We start from the raw sequence: 24,364 nt of genomic DNA, 5'->3' as shown, positions 1-24,364 counted from the left end.
ATTTTTATTTTGTAAATTGTACCGGTTTTATCTATTTAGCCAGATTAAAGACAAATGAACAAATCAAAGACGCCAGTTTGGACTCTGAGAAACTAACAGTGATTTTTGCAGTTAATTGATCTTCGAAAAAAAAAATCTATTACATGAATTAATAATACAAATAATCGTCAGTCAAATATAGATGGAAGATCTTCAAATTGTACATCATTTAAGTACAAATATGAATGTTTAATTTTAAACCTTTGCGCCCTTGTTTTCTTTATACCCACTATAATATATAATCATTATATATCACAATTATGAACTTTCAGAAGCAGAAAACCAAAGCATTGAAAAAGTCTAATCATTTATTAAAATCATGAACTATAAATACCAAAAAAAAAGCAAGGTAGCCAGAGATGAAGGTGTGTTAGAAATGTTTCAGTATTTTATTTTCCTTCATTGTTAAATCAACTACAATCCTTCAGTTAATTTCTCTCTTTTTGTCTCAATTCGAAAAGATCGTGTCTAAAAATATGGGATACGATTTATCTTATTCTCTTTTTTTTATTTACCTTAAACTTTTGAATCAAACAGATTGTATTTCATACCGCTGTACATTTTCTAATTACAATAGTGCAGCTGCCATAGTGCAAAGCTCAAATGAACCAAACTGACCTACGTAGTTTCAGACGAGCTGCCTCCTGGACCCCCCCACTAGATCTCTTTAATCTCATTTACAGCGGGATCATCACAAAGCCTCTTGGTGGAGCTGTTCACCCAGGGCTCAGGGCTATCAACAAACGTACAAAATATCCTGGACATCTAAGGGACAGCTGGAATGATAAGAGTGAGAGATTCATGGACAGTGTTGAATATTGGAGAGATCTGCAGATGTCTTGTCAGAATACAACTCATTATTTTAACATAGCTTTTAAATACATCTTCATACAGTGCATTCAGTCATTCTTGCACATATTTACAAATAAGTGTGCATACAATTGGCTAGTGCTCCTTTTCTGTAGATACATTAAATAAAAACAGTTTCATTCTGTATTAATGTGCTGCCTTTATGGTTCCCTGGCAGCAGTTTGTAGAAAGAGATGATATTCTAAGGTTGAAAACCTACCAATCTACTGTGATAGGAGGAGTGTTAAAGTGTACATGGACACAAACGGCCCCTAGCACTAATGTAAACACACATACATTCTTACTTTCTTTAAAAATCTCTTACATGCGTACATTCATCTGTGAACAGACATACAGATCCGACCTGGGAGAGGGTACACACTTTGGGTCTGAAAGTGGTGAGCACACAGACAGATAAAGTCGAATGTATGTCGGCTGGAAAACACTAAGTTACGGTCTCTGCTGAAGTTCAGTTGTTTTTAAAATGATCCCAAAACCATGACACCTTGCTTCCCTTTTTGCACCTGAAAACTTGCGTAAGGGGGCAGGTAAGATGCCTCAAGTTTAAAGAACAAATAGCGATGAACATAAACTCGGTTATAAGTCTGGGATCTGGCTAGTGACTGACTGATTTTTGAGCCTTCGGTTGAGCCCTTCCACATCGGTCCAGTGTTTTCTTTTCAAATTCATGGTGCCCGACTTGTGGATTAAAACAGACTATTGTCCACTTTGAGGGCCTGTCCTTTGAGGAACTGTGTCTTGGGTCATTTTCAAAAGAAAGCAACCAGCTCCTTTTACATTAGTTTAGTCTATTAGAAGTCCTGTCTGTCCAACATTTAGCTGTGGACTCATTTGGTGGCCAGATTAATTTGTATCCAGACAGGCAGGCAAGACAAGTCTGATGACAAATTGGACGTCGATATGTTCTTCATCAGACTGTTCAAAAGGAAGTGCACAGACACCGAATCACACTCTAATGGCCCGTCCACATAGCGGCGTGCGTTGAAGCTTCAACGCTTCTGCCCATTCACTTTGAATGGGGTTACGTCACGCTTCGCCATTGTGGGAGCGAAGCAATGTTCAACTTTTGAAGCTTCGTCGGAAGCATCAGCCAATCGAATCATATGCCAGTACAAGCTCTAGCCAATCAAACCGCGTGCTTTTGTGTCCGGGTCGGGAGATTCATGTGATTGGTTGTTGGTCGAGTTTCAGCCCCCCCCCGCCGGCAAGCTTTAACGCACGCCGCCGTGTGAACGGGCCTTAAGGGCCACCAGACTGGAGGAAGACCCCGGTGTGTCTCAGGGGACGGACCCCCTGCTCGGGCCCACACACAGTCCTCGGTGGCGAAGATGGAAGCAGCCACAACAATTCTGACTTGGCTGGTTTGGTGAATGGAGCTCCGCAGGGCCCGGATGGAGGACGGACGATAGGAGGAGACGGTAATCAATAGAGGTTTGGAGAAATTTGAGATGTGGAAGACTTTTTTTTTGTTTCCCTCTTCTCTGATGTGGAAAGGACACAGTGCGAGGAGGAAGACAGGAGTAGACAGGACAGACAGACAGAGAGACAGACACATCTTATCCACCGCCAGATCTGAAAGAGAAGGGAAAACGGAGACAGGTAAGAGAAAGAAAAACAAACTGTGTAGGCGACAGGAGAGGAAGTTGATTTAGAAATGGAAATGCTATTCTGCTTTGCGATGATAAAGGGAATATTATGGGATAAGGGACAGGAATGGGGAGTTTTTTAAGCAAGAATTGGAATGGGATGAAAGCAGAAGGAGCAGTGGGATGAACAGGACGCATGAGGCCCTGTGGGGACAAACCAAGGGAAGAACTTGAGGTGGTGACTGAGGGAGTAAGGATCCATGGTGAGGGGTTTTGGGATGTTTTGTGATGCTGCTCCATGAACAGAATATCAGAAGTTCGTGCAGGTTATACCTTCCTCTCCGGATGTTCCTGCATCCAGTGAAGACACGTCAAGAGAAAAGACAAGAACAAAGACATGTCAATATCAAAAGGAAATGATGACAAACTCACAAATAATTACTTTTTTTAAGAAGCATGTAACGAAGCTGATCATCAAACAAACAAGCAGGCTTCCTTTGTGGCTTCAATCAAGCTTTAGTTCTGCAGTAAGATACCAAATCATTCAAAAGGCAGATGCTATTTTATCCCATAAACATTACCTTGTGAACAATGTTAAGTTAAAGCAAACAAAATAACTGGTATATTGCCACTTGAATTGTCATATCAAATCTGAATAAATATTTTATTTCCCTCAAGAATAAGATTTAACAAAACTACACTCAGTAATTCCTTCAGTCCATTATTCATCTTCCAGTCCTCTCCAAAACATGTTCTGCCAGATTACAGTGATGGCATCACATGCAGTATGTACAGGAGTCATTGCACTGACCCTTCAGCCCCCCCCCCCCCCAGCCCAAGGTCTCATTCGGATAACTTCGTGCAGCTTCTCACATGCACACATGCACAGACTCTTACCTCTGGCCCTAAAAGGACTGGCTGCATGCCATCAGTTATAAACATTTTGTCTTCAAATAACAAGGCTTTTCATCAGCCTCGATTATCTTATTATCTAAGAGCAGTCCTTTTAGATCAGAGTGTAAGGATTGAACCAGAGCAACATGCAGAGGTAGAACAGAGCAGAATGAGCGCATTAGGGGTTAGGATGCAGCCTGTAGGAGAACAACTGGGTATTGCGGGCTAAGGGAGCACCAACGGTTAAACACATATTTCTGAAAAAGCCTATTTAATTAAATGTTTTCATAAAAGGATAATAAATCTAGTGGATCCAAGAGAAGCTCTGCAGCGGTCTCTGGCAGATCAATGTCTCTGTCCTGCCCTTACACTAAAAGGGACGGAGAGGTGCATGGTGTTCCTCAGGGTTCATTAATGGTTTGATAAAAACAAGGAAAACGGTGTGACGTTGCGTAAGGAATTTGTCGCTAAAAGCAGCATTAGAACAGACAAGCTCTGACTCCCTTTTGGACGATGAGTTGCAAACGGGCATCTAGTGGTTCTGAGTGAGAGTGGGATGAGCGGGGGTCCTTTAGGTAGAAGCAGACAGGTACACAAAGGCATGCCAGAACTCTTACTTAAATCCCCATCCTGTCCCCCCTAGGACTATAGCTGCCAGGAGAATAGCCCCTGCGATGGACCCTATTATGATATTGGTGCCACTGGGACCTGCGCAGAGGAAGGAGTAGGGAGGAAGGGTGCGGAAGAGGAAGAGGAGGGGCAGAAACAAAACAACACCACTAAAAAACACACGTTAGAGGACAGCATCAACACTGTACATCAACAACGACAACTAGAGAGAGAGAGAGAGAGAGAAATGCAGATGGTGGGATACCTGCAGACAGAGAAAGAGAGATGGAGGAGAGGAGGAGGAGGATACCAGCACACGGGGTGGAGGTGGGAGAACGGGGAGGTGAGCGAGGGAGGTCAGGGAGACAACAGTAACAAAACAAAGGAGAGAGAGTTTTATTACTTTGTGTGTATTCCCCCTCTCCTGCTCTCAGCTGGACACCCTCTGGTGCTTTAAGGCCCTATGACCTGCTGCTCTATTGCTCTGTGTCAAGGGCAGACTGCGAGAAAGTAAGGAAGACACTTAAAGATGGCTCTGGGCCTGGAAGAGAGAGAGAGACACACACACACACACACACACACACACACACACACACACACACACACACACACACACACACACACACACACACACACACACACACACACACACACACACACACACACACACACACACACACACACACACACACACACACACACACACACACACACACACACACACACACACACACACACACACACACACACACACACACACACACACACACACACACACACACACACACACACACACACAAATAGATAAACGTGTCCCAACACACACCCACTCTCTCCCAACATTGAAACCAAGACGTGGCAGAAAGGAAAACATTGTAGTCTAGAAAACACACACAGAAGGGGGGGCGCAACAGCGGTAATTAAAGTTTAAAAGTCTCAAAAATGCTACAACTGCTGTCACAAACTGGATGAATGTGAAGTATTTTGTTAAAGGAGGATGAAAGCGTAATTAAGGAGCACTATTGGAGTGACTTTGATGGTTATTGGACTCAGGATTCATTCATTTGGATTCCCGCTGCATGAAGAAGGACGGCGCAAGTGGAAACAATTCACAAAGGGATTAAACTGTTTAAAACACATGCTCAAAGTAAGCCGGATTTTGCCGATGTGTTTATGTGGATTCAAAAGTCGTAAATAATCTACAAAATGGAGGAGACCGATCTGATCGGAGCAACTGTGACAAATAATCCAACTTAAACCGGCATGGACAATGACTATGTTTTAAAAATGCGCTTATCCAGAAAAGCCTGGTTTGGACACCTTACGCGCAGAAGAAACATTTCTATAAAAGAATGAATTATACATTTCTGTCTTTTTATGCCTTTAGCTACTAACTTGAATTTGTATTCTAATTAATTAATCAATTATTTTTATTTTTTATTGTAATGTAGAGACAAGGCTTTTAGTGACAGTCATGTATTGCGTTACAATTACTGTATATGTAAAAAAAAAAAAAAAAAAGTATAAATATGATATTTGGCCTCAAATCATCTGAGGCCTGGCACCCCCCCTGCGATATTTGGCTTGGGGGCGCCCCCCCAGGTTGGGAACCACTGTAGTAGATGATGGTAGGCGGGTCCCAGTTTTGAGAAGCAGACAGGAGTAGAGGCAGAGAAGCTAAGCAATGTACTGCTGTGGAGGGGGACAGCAGCAAATAAAAAACAGCCCACCTAAATAAATCAGTGTTGTCTATGTTAGGCAGGTTTGATTAACCTTGCTTAGCCTGATGTAAACTGAAGCTGTTATCCGGTGATGGAAGAAGTACTCAGATCATTTAGTAAGTAAAAGTACAGATACTAAAATACCCAATTACAAGTTGATTTCCAAGTAACGTTTTTGTTTTTCAAAAATATAATCTTTATGCAAATTGGTCAAAATTGCAAAAAGTACATTAACTTAGCTCGGTAAATGATCGAGGCAGTCTTGTTCTGCAAGGTTGAAGTGCTGTTTCTGTCAATAAGGTCTTGTGGCTTTTGAGAAAGCATTGATGAACATAACGGCTTCAGTTTTACGTTGAAGAAAAACTGTCTGACAGCAAGGAGAAGTGGTGAAAATATTCTAACAGACATAGAGCTGGCCTTTCTTTTAGGTTGCTACAATAACTTTTGCTGCATCTTCAGCAGCACGTTTATTTGCTCCTGTGCCCGTGCAACCACCATCTACTGTAGATCACACAAACACACTTTAAACAATCCAAAGTATCCCCTTTGACTCAGCAGAACTACTCTGTGTGTTGAAAAGGATGAGATACTGTGCTCTGCTCAGTACATACAGAAGCTACAGGGATGATGGGTAGAGACTATGAGGGGGGTATGAGAGGCAGACAGAAAGAGAGACATGGGCAGGTGGGGAGGGGTATGGACCTTTCTTCTCTGGTCCTGTTGGGACGGTTGGCTCTGGGATGGGGTCGAAGACACTGCAGTCCTTGCCTGTGTAGTCCCTGTCACAGATACACTTCACTTCATTACTGCAGGTCTACAGAGCGACACAGAGAGAGGAGAGAGAAGGAGAGATTAGTGTAGTGTTCAATAATAGCTGCTAAGAAGAGAAAGATGTTTAAACTACATCAATGTTTAAAACACAATGTAGCTAGTTAGTATGAAGTCGGTGAAATGCGTCATTCTGGTCCAAATATGTCACTCTTTCCTACGTGAAGCCAAACTGTTTTAAGGTTGTTTTTTTTCTTTGGGTGGATCTATGTTATTTTGTATTACTATTGTTCACAGTTATGCTTTGAAAATGATAAGCAATAGATTATGAATGCATCTAATTAAGTATAAGGTTGAGACACTATATTCTTGGTGGAACTTGGGAGCTTTGAGTATAAATAATCTACTTATATATATCGTTTTGTTATTAATTTCAGTGTATACATACATACATTTGCTTTAGTTTGTCCTAACTTGGAAATGGCTCATATTTTTTTTATTTATGGTTTATATGTGAATTTAAATTTTAAGTTGAAAATGAAATGAATAAACTAAACTATGACCACTTTAATACAAATACTGTAGATATATGTTCCCCTAATTGTCACCAAAATGAGCTTCATAAATATGACATGGCTATTGTTTTAGATGCACAGGTATACCTTAATGCTGTATGTAACTTGTATGACTGTAAATGTTGAGTTGTGAGCTCAGGACTATATTGTTTACCCCGTGGTCGGAGCAGATGCGCCCAAAGGTAGATCCCGAGCAGGTGCTGAGGTTGAACGCGGCCACAGGAAGGCAACGTCGCTCCAGACACATCATGTTGGGCCCACAGGGGGCGCCGTCCTCCACATAGCCCAGGTCGGAGCCGTCCTCCAGCAGAGCATGGCCTGCTCTGAGGGGAGCAGCAAACATGTGAGACAGGTGGGAGAGCAGGAGGAGAACTACACATCTGATATATATGACCCACTGACCTGCAGTCCAAGTACTTGTTCTGGTGGTAGAGGGTGAAGCTGGTCACCTCCCCCTGCAGGTCTCCGAACTTTGGCTTCATGGTGACGTTGGCACAGAACAGGAAGCCGCATAAAACATCCCTACACAGGAGGAGTGATGTCAGGGAACAATGAGGGCTTTGTTCACAGAATACACATGGAGCTTATTTTGGTGACTGAGTTATTACAAAGGATTTTTTGCAACATAGTTTCAAGCAGTTTACTAATTATCCTCCAGGTGTATGTAATATATACATTTTGTATTTGTTTAATTGTAAGTCATTAATCAGCAAACAGCAGTTTTGGTCTTTTCATGGAATTAGCTTTAGCATTTGATAAAAACTGCACAAAATGCAGCTGACGCAGCACAGTTTTTGCAAAAACAACCACATCTTATTCTTCTATGAAATGATCAGCAGACTCACGGCTTGTTGCACTGCAGCCAGCCCTGGCCCTCAGGACCCGGACCACAGTTTCCTTTCTCTGTCCCCTCAGCGTTCAGCTTCTCATAACAAAACCTGTCTGCTGAATCTGGGAGGAAAAAGAAAAGGAGAAGGAGACTACAAAGCCATAGATACAAAAGATACCCTTTACAACTATAATTTTCTTGTGTTCTATACTTACTATAACCCCAGAGGCCCCTACACTGTCCATCACGAGTCCTGCATCGTCCTCCGTAACAGCGGCCCTGAAGAAATTAGGTAAAAACAATCAAGAATACATCATAACTCAGAGTGAGCAGCAGACTAGAAAACCAACCTGCCTTTACCTGACTCGTATCACATATGTAGCCGTCCAGCTTGTGCACATTGTGAGGACACTGCAAGAGAAGAGAAGTACTTCATGTTCTGAATACTATTGTTAATCTTGTAGTCCTCCCCCCCCCCATTGGCATTACATAACAGTAATCTGTACCTGGCTGGAGTCTCCGGTGCAGGTCTCTGGGATATCACAGTCGTTCACAGCCTCTCGACACACCACGCCTCTCTGCTCATACTATGTCACAGCATGAAAAGGAATCAGGGAAATGCTGGATATGAAATATTCATTAAACATTTCCATTATTTTTGCCTTTTATTCCAGTTTAACTTAATGAGTAGTTGACAGGATGCCGGGTTTCTAAATGTGGTCCAAAAGAAATTACAGCATGCACAACACATTTGAGTATTTTAAGTGGAGGCATTTCAAATATGGTATTTTCTAACCCGACAGGGGACACATTAATGGAAAAGCTGAATAAAAGAGCAGAGTAGCAAATGAGATACGGATACCTCCAGGTGCCAGGGCTCACCGGATAATTGTTGAGTATAACAATGATGTGAATACAAATGCTTTGTCCTTTGAAGTGGCCAGATCACAAACCAGTTTCACAGTTAGACCATCATGAAAGTGATCTCCACAACCATAGTTTTTATAATAGAACAACTATTCTTAATGTTATCCTATTAAACTATTATACTATGATTGTCTCTGATGCTTTATGCCTGGTGATGTTTGGTTTGATTTCTGCTGTACTTTGATCTTGATCTCAATACGATTACCTGATCAAATGAAGTTGGTATATATAAATGAGGGAACATGTGGTGGAGGAGGACTGGTGTTTATCCCTCCCATAAAGTTCCACAGACTTGAACAAGATGCACTGCTGCTATTCTTGAGGCTTGTAGTAGCCTGACTCTAAACTAAGACACTTTATGTTGGTTTTTCCTTTCATTTGTCACCTATCATTTTACATCTGGTTCCCGTTTTTGATCCCCACCTTGCAGCCGCTGCAGCAGAGTCCGTTACTGCACATGGCATCGTGGGTAAGTGTGCACTTTTTACAACAGGCTCCTCCGCTACGGGCGCACTCCTGCAGCCACAGATGGAAAACAAACCTTCAGCTAATTTCCAGAAAACAGCTTACAGTAAGAGCTGGCACGGTGTCCGACTGGGTACTCACCACCTGGGATCCACAATCACACTCTTCCCCCGGCTCCACGAAGCCATTCCCACACTCTGGAGGGTCCAACAGCTGATGGAGACAGACAGGGACATATATCAGCACTTATTTATATAAGTGGGAGTCAGATGGACAAGAGAGGAAATGTGTCAGTTGTATAGGAGATGAGCAGAGATACTAATATGAATTACTGTAAAGAAGAAGGAAAGGAATGCAATTCAAATATGTGTTTCCAATGGAAATGAGACCACAAGAAAAATAATAATAACACTAATTATAATAATTAGAAATATAATTCAATATAATAGTCTGTATTATTAAAATTAGAATAATAAGAGAAACTTTACATGGTAATACAAAACAGAAAGCAATAACAGTACAAATAAATATTAGTCATCAAATATTACAAGCAGATTTACATAGTTGAGTGTGTTTTGGAAAAAGGGCAGTCGGAGGGAGAATGTCAGAAAAATTAATTAGTATAAAAATGTTATGCAGAGAGGCTGCTCCTCTCACCACATCCCATCATGCCCCTCACCTTGTTTGGCTTGTTGAAGAGGCAGCTCCCGCCCCCCTGGAGCAGGAACTGGCTGTACTCATCAACACTGCAGCGAGAGAACTTTCTGGGAAGATAGTATCTGTGTGTGTACACACACACACACACACACACACACACACACACACACACACACACACACACACACACACACACACACACACACACACACACACACACACACACACACACACACACACACACACACACACACACACACACACACACACACACACACACACACACACACACACACACACACACACACACACACACACACACACACACACACACACACACACACACACACACACACACACACACACACACACACACAGAAAGAGATTGAGACAAGGACGAGCCAGAAATGTCCCATCACTTTGCAATCGGACAGTAATTGCATGATCAGATATTATACAAATGAATAATTCAAATCTGTCTTGCACCATCTGGTCAGCAGAGACACATCTAAATCATGCATACTGTTTAGTAAATACTTCAAATTCAATATGTAATTATTGGTTAGCATGCTGATGTTTGATATATCAACGCATGTTCCTGTTGCATGAAATCCAAGCTGTGATTATCACAGGCATGGCTCATTGAAGACCGAGCACAAGTCAAAGCATCCCTCTGCTACAGGTGTTTATTTCTCTAATTGAGTGAAATTAACGGAACAAATCACAGCTTAGGGTGAATGCGAAAAGAAACATTCCTGCTGTTTAATTGTGTCAACAAACAGAGAAGAGATTTATGTTTTGTTTCTGTTTAGTTCAGTGTGCTATAATGAGGATATTTACCCCGTGTCCTCCATGATGCAGCCCAGCCAGGCGTCTGGACACCTGCAGTCTCCTGTGAGGAACACCAGGAGGAAGAAGAGCACAGAAACTTCAATAAATAATGTAAAATAAATAACTTAGATCAGCATTTAACATCCGAGCTGTGACACTTCACCTGCTGCAGCTCATGAGGAAGAAGTATGATCTGAAAGGAATAGAACTGATGTCTATTGGCAGATAAATGGAGAGCCTATAGTGTGCGCTCCTGGCATTGAATAATGGACCTGATGGCTCTTCAACATTAATCACAGAGCACATTGTTCAGTTGCAGCGAGGCTCTAACCCCCACCCCCGCCTTCTTGGAGGCAGGTGACTAATCACCGAATGGAAAAGTCTAATTACAGACGAGACCTGCTGGACAAGGTTACCCACAATGCTCTCCCTCCCTGCCTCCATCCTCCCCCCACTGATCCTACTCTCTTGCTTTGATAATTAATTCAGTTCAACCATTAGTTTATAGATTTCTCTATCCTCCCCCATCCACATTCACTGTTATCGTTTACCTGCAGAGTTGCGCATGTTGTTCCACCTCATGCCGATGTTCTGGCCGAGACTCTGGCACAAAGTGATGGCCATCGCTCCTACATTCCCATACTGCAACAATCACACAGGAGAGATGTATTGTGAGATGGAGAAAACACTGATATAAAACGCTTAAGGAGCTAGCAACAACATGATGTTCTGCAAATAAGGATGAGAGGAAGATTTTAGCAAGAGAAGATCAATATCAAAATACATAGCAGGCTAGCAGTTTTCAGTTGTTTCCATTATTTATGCTGAACTAACGTACTGCTGGTTCAAGATAAATGTTTTACTTAAACACGAGAGAGATCAGAAGCAATCATCTCTTATAAATCTTCTTCTTAAATAGCATATTTCTCACAATGTCAAACTATTTCTTTAAATGAAGATTAGCTAACAAATTCATTTGAAACCTATAATATTTAAAAATGCAAACATTTCTTCATCTCTTGATTTAAACCTGGCAATGTGGAAACAGACTTTACCAACAATTCTACCTCTGAACTCGACTGGTTCAAAAGAAAAAACCTTTTTCAAACATAGATTCAGATAAACCTCATGTTCTAATATACAAAGGGCCTCACCTCGTTGATGCCCCCTCCTCTTGTTAGAGAGCACACCCCCCCGGTGTAGGCCGTCCCACTGCGGCTACTGTGAAATGTACGCCCTCTGAGGCGGAAAAAAAAGATACCATCGTTTAGAATCAAACGTACCAAGCACCCAAAAATCATCCAAGCCTTAAATCTCCAGATATTTAAATTGCCTTACGAGAAAAGTTGGACGAGGTCACTCTGATCTTTGATGTTGTCCTTCCTGTATCTCATGAAGTTCTGCAGCGTTATCAAAGGATCTTCCATTACTGGCATCATATTTTTAGAGGTCCAGGTCTCCATGGCAACCAGCACGATCCGCGTGTTCAACTGTTCCTTGTAGATCTGAGGACGGAAAACCGCCATCACTTTCCTGCTTTGCTGGTGCGACACCTGTGCTGTCAACACTCTGTGTGCTATCTGGCATGAATCATTGGAAATAAACACACACTCCCTGACAGGTGGCTGTGTGCCGAGCAAGCGGAGTTTAAGAGAAGGAGGACTGTTAAACAAAGCTCTTACCGCATCTGCCATGTTGACCACTGCTTTGGCAAAGTTCTTGGTTTGGCTGCTGGAGCGACGCAGCTGTACAAACTGTGGAGACACAGAGATACACAGATGGTGTGAGAGATCTCCTTCAATCTCTCACACACAAAGGAATATAGACAAACAAATATTTAACTGATCCAATCCATCCATATATCTGTAAATTCATCCATCCATCCATCCATCCATCCATTCATTCAAATATTTAACTGATCCAATCCATCCATCTATTCATTCATCTGTTCATACACTTATACATCCATCCAATGTCTCCGACAGCCAAAATGTAGCTTTCATTTTCATTTGTCTCCAGATCTCCCTATTAGATCTAGGTCCTGTTAAACAGCCTCATTGACTCAGACAATTCACATTTCTCTGTACGACAAAGACCACCAGTGCAGATGTCTGACGTCTAAACAATCTTAACCGGAAAGAGTACTTTTTACTAACCATTTCGTTGTCGTTGACCACCATCAACTCAATATATTTGGTCTCAATCTGGACAGAGGGTTTGCGGACAGATCTCTTGGATCGCCTCAGCCCCCCTAACACCTGCTCTTCTGTGGTTTGGTCCGGTCTGTCGTAATCACCATCACCTCCTCTGCTATCCCACTCACTGTCCTCTGTACAGTCTGGACACACAGAGAAGCTCCAGGCAATCAGAGCAACAATACTTTTTATAATGCTGTATGGTACAGTGCAAATATTTGTATCTACATTGTCAGTCAAAGATTTAAAGATCCCAATCTAAAAGCTGTGGCAGTAATTATGAACCTTTCTGAATTAATCAAAATAACTGTCTGAATTGTACATGGGTGAATTAGGACCATTGACTACGGCTTTCTATTCAAAAATTGTTATTCCTACAGTACATAAAACCTACACCTTTGTTCACTTTTCTCTTTCACTGATGTGAAGAATTCCTCTCTTTGACCTCAATGCGAAAATAATTACTTTTTGTATATAGGAACATTTTGGAGTGTTTTTGTACAGTGACATAACAGTACCTGTGAAATATTAAGCAACAGTGAATTTGAAATGATTGCAACAGTGGAGCAAAGTGAAATCTAACTTGAGGCACTGCGGTTATATTAAAATCTAGTTAAGATGAGAAGATTAGAAAAAATACTTTAACGCAGTATTATTCTGATGTGATGCGAGTGTCCGTAGTTTGTTTTAAATTCAGTAATTTACCTGTGCAGTGAGGGGAAAGTCTGATATCAGGCATCCTGCGGATTAAGTGAGCACCATCCTCCTATAACACAATCAATACAGATGACATTAAACACATTAGTACCTCAAAATCCAACATCCAGATCTCAATATTGTATTAATAACACTCTCCTATTTACCTGATTGCTTCCATTTTGAACAGGCTCAATACCGTAAGAGAAGAAGCCATCAGAGAACATGCCGCTGGGAACCAAGAGACGGGTGGTGAGGTGTAGAGCAGAAAGAGACAGACAACTCGTAAATTAAGTACAGTTCATAGGACAACAAATATGATTGAATAAATAAAGGTTTACTGTGGGGCTCACCACAGGCCGTGGCAGGTGGAGAGCGCTGCCCAAGACTCGGGTAAACCTCGTAACCTTCCCTGGTAGTAGCAGTGCTCTCCTCCCTGTGGACACAAGAAACAACCTCTACTGACACACTTCAGGCTCACTTTTATACTTCATTGGATATTATAATAGGTCAGCCCTGAGTAGAAAACCTCCGCAAAGGTAACTCCCCTCTCCTTCTTTCCACACTCATGCATTTACGGCACAGTTTTTGACCTACTTGTGTCCTGTTCTCTACCCCACTCTTTTCTGCTTCACTGCCAATAAAGGTGGAGGTAAATCCTTGACAAGGATCTCTTCAATAAATCATCAATCTTGTTGCCCACACAGTTAGATCTGAGAATTTAACATGGGATGACTAGTAGGTAGGATGCAACTGAAAAACACAGGGTGAGAGAAAAAAATAAGGAAATCGTGCTCTGCTCTTTCCTGTCCTAGTAACCTTGAAAACCACGAAAGAGCATTAGCTTTTGCCTCCAGCTAACATTTCCTCAGAAGTGGGCGCACCGCTTCACAAGGTCACAGTGAGCAAGATGAATCACCAGGAAAGGTGAGACAAGTGAGAAACATTGGTTCACCTCGACCAAATTGAGTTCAGCAGGGTGTCTCAGCCTTGCCAAAACAGCTTGGGCAACAACAAAAACGCCTCTTGCTTTAAAGTGGACCTATAATGCTATATTTGAATAATATAGTGTAGGACCATACCTATATAAGGCATTTTTATACTTTTTATTTTTCAAAATACAAAACAGATCATGCATTTCAGCCATTCCTCATTTCGCTAATTTTAACACTGTCTTTGCATGGGCTGATTCTGTGAGAACAGCACCATCTACAGGCCTGGCATATTTACTACAGCGTCTCCAGCGCTTTCCAACGGCAATGTCCGTGGCTGTCTCCTCCTGATTGGTGGAGTTGGCCCAATAGCCGTAGCGCCACTTCTGTGACGTCATAGAAGTGTTCAAATCTGGATCAGTCTGTACCAGATCCATTGCAGCCCCTTTTTAAGAGATTTGGGTATGGAGGAAAATAGAGAGGGTTGTGTTTTCTGACACTTGGTGAGTTCCCTGGAACACCGGGGACACATATTCATGTATAAAAGACGTACAAAAGTGCATTTTGCATGATAGGTTACCTTTAAATGGAAACAAAGGATAACAACACATTTTCCATTTGAATTTATTTCCCCATCGGATTCACACTTCCAGACCTCTCTGTTTATCTTAGGACCACATTTGACATCTGAGTAAAAAAAAGCTTGATGCTTATTGTTACAAAATGTTTTTAAAATCCAAGAGTTAGATTTTGACTATGAAGGCTATTATGTTGCCAAATAATTGCCAGAGGATTGAAGAGTCTGTTTATTTGCTGATATAAATCAATCAACGGAAACCCACAGGATTTCAGGCTGTAGAAGTACATCAGTGCAATATTATTGTTTTTTGTACCATTAAGTTACTGTATACTTTCACTCCAGACAATAACACAGAAGGGATTCATCTATTCACTATTTATCAGGGTATTAAAAAAGAGAACTTAAGTGTATTAATGTTGTGTTTCACGGCACCCTCTCATACATTGTTACCATTCTGGAGTCAATGCCAGTAAAAACAAACTTCTTGTATTTACATTTTTTTGTAAGAATTCTACATTTTATATTTTAGAGAGGTCTGGAAATACAAACATCCTTCCGTACTCTGTAGTCTTTTCTATATAATGATCAGGTACTGTAAACTACTGGAATACAATTCATTAGTTTTCCATGTTGTGTAGGAACCCAAAAAAAGCATTTTGGCGACTGAGAACAGTCAGGTGACGTGCTGCCCTGAATGCATCACACCTGCGATGTCCAGCAGCACAGAGGCATGATGGGAGGCCACCGTCCAGCTGAGAGACAATCTGTCCTGACCACAGGTCTCCATCCCGGACATTTTAAGCCTCCTCCCCCTCCTTCCCGCAAAACTGGAAACAAACTGATCACCTATGACCGCACACACACCCCCAAAATTATCCAAACTTATATTGCCTTTGTATTAAATGGCATTTAACACCTCATTATCCTCCTTCTCTTCTCTCGCCGGTCTGCTCTTCCCTCCCTCTCGCTCTTCTTCCATTCTCCTCACCGCCAAGTACTTAATGACACTGCTGAGCTAACTGGTTGCTATGGAAACAGGCTTGTGATTGGTCAGGAGGAGTGAGGGAGAGTTTGGCACGATTGTGGGTGTGGACATGTAGTGCTGGTGGCTGGGTGGGTTGACTGCTAGGGGGACAGTGAGTGACACATTTATACAGAAAAGAGCCATCCCTCCTGGGTAGCAGAATGCAGTGACATTCCTCTAGTCTATGCTCAGAAGCGCACATCACATTAGATGTCAAGGCTTTCATCCAGTTTCCTGTTATCTCCTAATTCTTTCTCTGAGCTCGTGGTTTTTACACCCTTTCTTATTGGCTGTCGGAGAAAGGCAGCAGCAGAGAGGCATCGTGCACTCCGCTGACAGGAGAAACCCACGTCTGTGCAGCACGGTAACATACATCATCTTAACAGCTACATAGAAGTTTACTTTGAAGCAGAGAGCACACAATGCTCTTTCTATGAATAGTTCAAACAAGAAGATGAGATCAAACTTCAATAAAACATCACATCAAAATCAGCCTCGAAAGATAAAAAGAAAATGTCTTTTGTTGCTAAATGGAGACTTTAACCAAACAGATCTGTGTTAGATGAGCCTAAAATATATATTTCATATCAAATATAAATTCACCCTTCTCTTTTATTGGTCATAGGGCTTTTATCGTTTCTGTTACTGTTTTTATTACGATGATTGCCTTTGAATTCCCTTTTAAGTAAAATGGTGTTGTATATTGAGCTCTGGTGAGGCATTGCATCTGACAAACAAAACTTTAATTTCATTCTAATATTCATGGCAACAGCAAGATGTGAAAAGTCTCAGTTTCTGCAGCCAAAGAACTGAACGCTGCACTGCCACTCTGGTCATATCATTAATATGCTGAAGTCTTTGTGCCAAAAGACAAGTTAACTCACTAGAATCGTGTCAGTACGCACCCCCACCCCACACAATCAGTCTTACCATCGACTGTGAGGGTCTGCCATCATGGTTAAAGTGCCGCTCCACATATTCTGAAGACAGGAGGTGACTGCAAAGACAGAAGAGACACCATTAACATCCTTAACAGCATTATCTCAATCACCATGTCATCAAAATTGGTTATCAAAATTATAGAGTATTCTCAACCTCCCCTCAAATATATTTCAAAAAGAATACATATTAACATGTGATGTTAATAAAAATCAGTGGAAGCTCATGAAGACGCAGCAGTGTGTGTTTGCCACATTGGTATTCCCCGTCTTGTCATGCAAAATCGAGGCGCTAAGTGCATTTGCTTAAGTGCTGGTAAATGCTAATGAGTACAGCTGCAGTGGATTAGGAGCACCTACTGTTACAAGCGTGTACAAAAAGGCAGACCTGATGATTTTTTGGATGGTAATACTAACTGGTTTAGCTCCAGGTCCAGAGTGAAGGTGTGTCCAAACGCTTCCACTTGAAAATAGCTCTGGGCCAAGTGGACAGGCTGAAAAAAAACAAAGAGCGAGAGCGAGACAAATTAAATAGTTGATCAATCAAAGTGTAACAAAACAACTGTGGATAAGAGAGTCGCTCTATAACAGCCACAGAGTGATTGTGAAAACAGTTCCATGAATAATACAGCAGATTCAACAGTGTGCACGCTTTAGCAACTCAGCAGCTGAAATAATATGATTGATAACGTCTCCATTTATCGACAATGGCCGCCAGCATTTAGGCAGGCCTGACTGCAGAGAGTTATGGTTGTTAAAGAACTAAACTAGGATTTCGTAAGAGGGTGGGAAGAGGAGGAAAAAACGTTGCTGGTATCGTCCCAATTCAAAAAGAGAAGGACCAGGACAGCACAGATTTGATTTCTTAGTATTGCGTTCTATATTGACTGGTAATCTTACAAATTCAAATTGGAGTGCTGTCTTAGTCTTTATTTTTTCAACATTTGCATTAATGATCTGGAATCCAGTTTAGCGTTTTAATTTCTATGGTCTATATTCAGCCATGCTGCCCCTGATGGACATCTGGCGGAGGAGGTGAGGAGGAGACAGCAGGGCCAGGAGAGAGGAAGGCTCACTGCAGACTGAACAGTGTGTCTCTGTAGCAGCTCTGGACTTTGATCTCAGTCTGGAGGAACCAGGCTGATCCAATGCATCACTTTGCAGGAATCATTCCAGTGAGCATGGACAACAGACTTCTAACTACTGTCTTGTAACTGTCTATAGGGGTTTCTGTCTCTGTACAGAGCCGTGTTCCACAGCTTTATATTTGTGTTCAGATCATAAAGTGTGACTGCTCTTGGGTAGGTAAGAATGAGAAACCAGCTCGAGTGCGCTAGAATTTGAAAATACACAACTGGGAAAAAAAATGCCCCTTCATTCAGACTTCCTCACAGAGCCCCTCCTCCAACACACACGAACGCACACATGACCAATGAGGACAGGAGATAAGTTTGTGCACGAGATGGAAGGCTGACAGGCAGGTAAGCCATCCAATGATCTGCCGCGGGCCGAGGAAGATAATTGGTCTTCCACAGATGAAATATTTGCATATATTTATTGTCAAAGCATTTAATATATTCATTGCTATCGGGATGTTAAGAGCATTCCATGGAATATAACAAAAAGTGTTTCTGAAGTGAATTACCTACCACTTTAAGGTGGTTGCCAAACCTTTTATTTATCTGCTCAGAAGGATGTCTATGTTCAAATGTAAATTTGCTAGGCACCTTCAAGGACTTCTAATTAAGGTTGTTCAAAAGGTGAGATTCATTATTTCTTCTTGACAAAAACAGCTCCATTTAGAAGCTGCTCTCGCGAATGTTACCATGAAGGAAAAAGTACCTAGTTAAGTTAGTTTTCATAAAGCTTTGGTGGGATGCTGTATCATAGTCAGAATCCGGTACATGTTTGGAGCTGAATCATGCTGCGTATACACACATTATTTTTTTGTTACGGAAAGGGTCTTGATAGAGGGCTTCACTCAACAAGTCCCCTTCTACTTTTTAGATAATAAGTCATGCCAAGGAAGTTGAATGACCTCTTTATGTTAAGCAAATAACACATGTGGGAATTGTTCTCACAGTGAGTGGTTTTTTTCACCTTTCAAATGACTGTTTCACAAATGACATACAGGGCTTTAATTAACCAATCAAATCAATTTCAGATAATGGCTATCAACCTACCAGCCAATAATATAGCTATCCTTGAACAGCATATCAACTGTGCTAAACGAGAAATGAAGTCTTTATGCTAAACAAAACATAAAGAAAGGAATCTTATTATCAGTTTTTTAGGGACACAAATAATTTATCACAACAAAAACAAGTACGGCAAAAGCACTGTCAACAATTCTCATCGCAGCATGATGTGACAGAAGAGAAAGAAAAGGGTCAGCTCACGATCCCCTGCTGCTTCTAAATGTATCATGTCCCTCACTCCAAGTGTCTTTAATATTTCAAAAAACAAGACACAGCAGGTGAAGAAGAAGAAGAGCAGCAGCTAAAACATGGACCTCTGAAACATTGTTGAACAGTGTCCTCATTTGCATATTCTGAATGTCTATCATGTTAGATGCTGCAGTGTTGTATTCATGGTAGCTTCCTCTCCAGGGGCAATAACATTCATTTGACCTAGTCTTTAATCATGTCACCCTAATGTGCTCTCTCATAACAGTTACATGAACTACATCATATCAGCATGACCAAAAGAGAGAGACGATGGGGTTTGCTAAAGCCTCTTTGGCCGTGCAGTATTTCTCACACAAGCCTGCTTTATAATGAATGGGGACATACTTTAACACACCACTGAATAATGAAGAAGTGGAGGGCTCAGCCCAGCAGCCGGATGATCGGACATAATGACGGGCTAAGCTTTATCATGTGAAGATGAGAGGCACTACACACAAACATTTAAAGACATCGTTGGTCAACTGTGCATTTACTACAGAGCTTGCACGGTAAAAAGAGAAAGCAGGTCTAAAGGTTCAAGTTGGCTTGCGTTTAGGCAGAATAAAAAGGCTGTAAAAAACACAATGTATGTCTGTGCTTCCTCTCAGCTGACATTACTTCATGGTGGAAATTCAAAGGTATTTTCAGTGACTAACTAGGTCAAAATCAGAGATGAGTCTGCTGCAAAACACCGCCCTGCCATCCCTGTGCAGCTTCAGCAGCACCTTCACTCGAACAATGTGGTTCCCACCAGCGGAATAACAGTCTGTCTTGATGTCACACCCACATACAGTATGTGCACACACACTTGCTACAATGTCCCTAATAGTGAATCTTCCTCAGTAAGGTTGTATAATTATACTGAGCACTATATAAAACATGTTCAATTATTTCCTGAACTCACAAACTGCATATCAAGCTGCAAGCTCCCGCTCCAGGTGATTTTGGTCCAGAAAGAAAATGAACCAATCTACTCCTGATTTTGCCCCATTGATGTTCCTCACCCAAAACACTTAAAACACTACGACCACTGAACTGAGAATTTCAGAGAGAACCAATGTGAAAATGAACAGAAGTGGGGATATGAGAAATAATTGATGCCAAAAGCTGTGTTAGTTAGAACTTACCAAATTGTTCTCAGTGCTGTTCTTCACCCTGGTATCCAAGTAGTCACGAGCCATTTCCCCCTCTGACTCGATCTTTTGGACCAGCCGCTTTGGATAGGTGACCTCGATGGAAGTGTCCCCGCTGTCCGGCTGCCCTGCCGGGGTGAACCAGTCCCAGATGCCTCCATCCTGCACTGGGCTCCTGTCCACACCTGCAGGACGAACAACAGAGAAACTCACAGGGAGGGTGCAAGGGTGTGTTGGCCATGTACAGTAGGCGCACATCTGTCTAAATTGACTGGTAATGTGAACATTATAAAGGTGATATATTGTTTAATAAAACACAATGTGGGATGACCGAGATAAGTGTTTGTTTCTTTAATTGTATGGTGACCTAATTGATCACACTGACTAGTTCATAACATTGAATCTGTCACTGATCTATTCTAATGTAATGGCCACAATAAGATATTGTAGGAAATAATGAATGTGGCAATTTGCAATAGTTTTTAGGCTACATTGTAGACTGACGCCCATCTTAATAATTGCACAGGGCCATCGCCTCACATTTCAGCAATCTTTAGACAGGCTGTGAAACACGGTAACTGGTGTTTGACAGGTTATATCATTGTGCGTTTATATGAATTAAACACCGCTGGTAATGGTGATGGGTATACGCGAGGGGGGCTGCGATCGGAATGTGTTGAGGCAGCAAATCAATCGCCTCGGAGACAGAGAGTGCTGCTTGGCACCGGGTGACTGCTACAATAAAATCGCCGGAGTTAGAAAGTGCTGGTGCACGTGAAAACAAATTGTGGATGCAAAGGAAACGAAAAAGGGTGCTCCCGCTCTTTATCCAAACCTCCCTCACTCTCTCTCTTACCTGATACCGTAAGCCTCTCGCCCACTGCAGCAAAGACCACGAAGCACCACACCGCCAGCATGATCTTCACATATTCCCCCGGATTACAACATCGAGAGCCGCAACAATGTCACGAACTCGGCCGACGGTAGGGAGGAAAAAGACCAAGAACCGCACAGCAGGAATGACGGCGAAGAGCGAGATACGATCTGCTAAACATCTGATGATGCGGGTCCTCTCATCTCTCCCCCTCTCTGTGTTTCTCTCTCCCTTTCTCAGGCAGACACCGAGACTTTGGTGAGCATATCAGAAGGATCAAACGCGAATCATAACCCGGACCTATGGCGGAAATTATTGATCAGTGCAGAAATATGGAGGGGAAGGGAGAGTGCGCGCTTCGGATGCATAGCTCCGTGGGAGAGTTTGGGTGTAAATGGGTGAGGATGTATATGTCAATCTGCGGTTTGCGGAAACTATGGCACGGGGAAGTGGAGAGAGATGTGTCTGCGGTGAGGAGGGCACGTGGGACAGCGGGACCTCCCTCATCCCGGGCAGCCTCCTCCTCCCGTTGCCAGGGAAAGGATGTGACAGGCCGGGTGCTTCTGAGGAGGTGAACAGCGGAACAGGAGCCGGGGGGTGGGGGGGATAACCACCCATTCATGGCCTCACTGCACACGGGGATGAATGGGTGAATATATCTCATCATGATTTCATTTCCCCGTTTCCATGGTAACCAAGTCAAACTGTTTATATGTTTGTCAATCCTTTTTTGTTTCATGTAGCCTACTTATTGTGACATAGCCTAAGTCCATGTCTTTCTCTTCTGTTAAATGTACAATAAAGTCAAATTTCATGAAACCTACACAACAGTTCTATGACTTATTTTCCTGGAATTGACTAAGGACAGACTACATCATGTTTTTATTTCTAAAAACGGTGTGATGATTGAAAAGGATGTTAGATTTTCTAGAGGCCTTTCAAGGAATATACTGTAGGCTAGATTAATTACATTAGAAAATCGTAAAATAAATGTTAGGCTACATGTTATCTGTTGAGCATTGAATGAGGTGAATACATGTGCCCCTCACTTGGAGCAAATTCAGAAACAAGACAGTTTGTTGAGAAGTAAAAACGTATTTTTTGGGATCTACAATTGTAAAAAAAAAAGGTTACAGCCCATAAGATAAACTCCACCCCTGAAAACCGTACACATGGCATTACTTCAATGAAATGAAAAATATTAGTAAAATTATTAATCATAGGCAGGTCACCTGAAAAAGTATATTGATAAATACTGCAAACATCAGTAGGCTATAAACATTGAATCTGTATTTGTACTCTGACAACATTATAATACACTATTTAAGTAAACATGAGCGGGTCTGTATGATGTGTGAATTTATTGTGAGAAAGATATTGCAGCAGACAATCAATTGGCTTTTTATGAGGACCCATACATAAAGATCAATCAAAGAATGAAGCTGCAGAGCTCTTGCGGTCTCAGCCCTGTAACCTGCAGGATTTGCTTCCGAGATAACGTTAAGTGTTCCAGCAGCCATCCTGCTAATGGAGGCACATTGTGCACTGACAGCCCCCTCTGAATATTTCATCTGCCCCCCTTTGAGACAGGGATCAAGAGATAGTGGGGAAGAGATGGAGCGGAAAGCAGCAGGATGAGGGCAGCATCCATGCTAAATATGTGCTCGTTCTGCAAATTGGAGTTCAGAAACCAGTCCAGTTAAGACTGAGCCTTTCTTCTGTTAATCTGAATTCAAACATCACCACATGTGCCTTTCGGTGCCTTTCATGGGATGAACATCTGATCACACAGTGCTGCTCAATTAATCAGCAGCGTTGAGTAATAAAAACTGCAGAAAGAGCTCTGAGAAGTCAGGCTGTGCTTCAGAAACTAAATAATTATTATGAGCTGTGGTCCAGGGCAACAACAAGTGTTTAAATCCTTTACTGAGGTAGAACCATCGATGCCAAACTGTGAAAACACTGCATTAACCCTCCTGTTGTCTTCGGGTCAAATCTGACCGATGTACTATACTTTCATCAATCATAACTTTTTTGTTTTACATTCGATTGCATTAAGGCTTTATGATATCCTTCACAGTAGACATTTGAACATATCAAATTGCGGATCACCACTTTCATTGATGAATTTGATTGAATTTTGGACCCATGGTGTTCCTGGTCAAAAATGACCACCATAAAGAAAAGGAATTAGTAACCATCCGTATCAGATAAAACACAAACACCCACACACTCACACAAACATACTCAAGATGTGTTCCCCCCCTTATGTGCCCAATCCCCCCATGTGGATCACACCTGGCACACGCAATACATGTTCAGTATCTATTCTTTGTATATTTACTGCAGTTGTTCATGTATACCAGTAGTCTGATATAATACTTAGTTTGAAAGGGTGTTAAATGACATTTGGTGATGATTCATGGTTTTTGTGTCAATGTAATAGCAGTTAAAACAGGACCGATCAAATTTGACCGCGAACACCAAAGTAAGGGGGGGGGAAATGAAGACAAAGGAGGGTTAAGGAAAAGGCCTGCATTGAAAACCTTACCTAAGTTAAATAATGTAGGTATTAATATCAAAGTGTACTTTACTGCAAGTATCACGCTAATAAAGTAAGCACAGTTATTTGCTAACGGTCAGTGTTTTCATTCTTCATAGACTGTTGGATGTTTAATCTACCGCAATGCATCATATTCAATAAAACCATCATATGTTTGTAACTTATAGCTATCATGTGAACAACCACCTACCAATCATTCAACGTTTCCTGA

General features: G+C 41.8%; 1 protein-coding gene across 5 annotated transcripts; it reads right to left on the bottom strand.

Annotated features, from left to right (window-relative positions):
• Window positions 1-333: 333 nt before the first annotated feature.
• Window positions 334-22,431, bottom strand: LOC307016635 (disintegrin and metalloproteinase domain-containing protein 11-like). Of its 5 annotated transcripts, none has more exons than XM_079645825.1 (26): window positions 21,573-22,430; window positions 20,711-20,901; window positions 17,554-17,630; window positions 17,129-17,195; window positions 14,016-14,098; window positions 13,830-13,893; window positions 13,672-13,732; window positions 12,928-13,109; window positions 12,454-12,525; window positions 12,110-12,276; window positions 11,926-12,010; window positions 11,323-11,413; window positions 10,781-10,832; window positions 9,963-10,062; window positions 9,425-9,496; window positions 9,242-9,334; window positions 8,398-8,478; window positions 8,252-8,302; window positions 8,107-8,170; window positions 7,908-8,013; window positions 7,465-7,584; window positions 7,217-7,385; window positions 6,422-6,533; window positions 4,007-4,097; window positions 2,714-2,846; window positions 2,197-2,481 (listed from the first exon to the last, which is right to left on the bottom strand). In XM_079645825.1, exons 1-26 carry the CDS (start codon window positions 21,631-21,633, stop codon window positions 2,332-2,334), a joined length of 2,595 nt encoding a protein of 864 aa, XP_079501951.1. In that variant the 5' UTR covers window positions 21,634-22,430; the 3' UTR covers window positions 2,197-2,331. The 5 variants fall into 5 exon arrangements, 4 of the variants coding, with proteins under 4 accessions (XP_079501950.1, XP_079501951.1, XP_079501953.1 ...); XM_079645827.1 differs by having other exon boundaries at window positions 2,316-2,481; window positions 2,829-2,846; window positions 21,573-22,428; XM_079645824.1 differs by lacking the exon at window positions 4,007-4,097 and having other exon boundaries at window positions 334-2,481; window positions 2,829-2,846; window positions 21,573-22,426.
• Window positions 22,432-24,364: the final 1,933 nt, after the last annotated feature.

Source organism: Notothenia rossii, assembly GCF_949606895.1.
Source record: "Notothenia rossii genome assembly, chromosome: 8".
In the NCBI taxonomy this organism is placed as follows: domain Eukaryota; kingdom Metazoa; phylum Chordata; class Actinopteri; order Perciformes; family Nototheniidae; genus Notothenia; species Notothenia rossii.
This window is presented reverse-complemented; position numbering and strand designations above follow the sequence as displayed.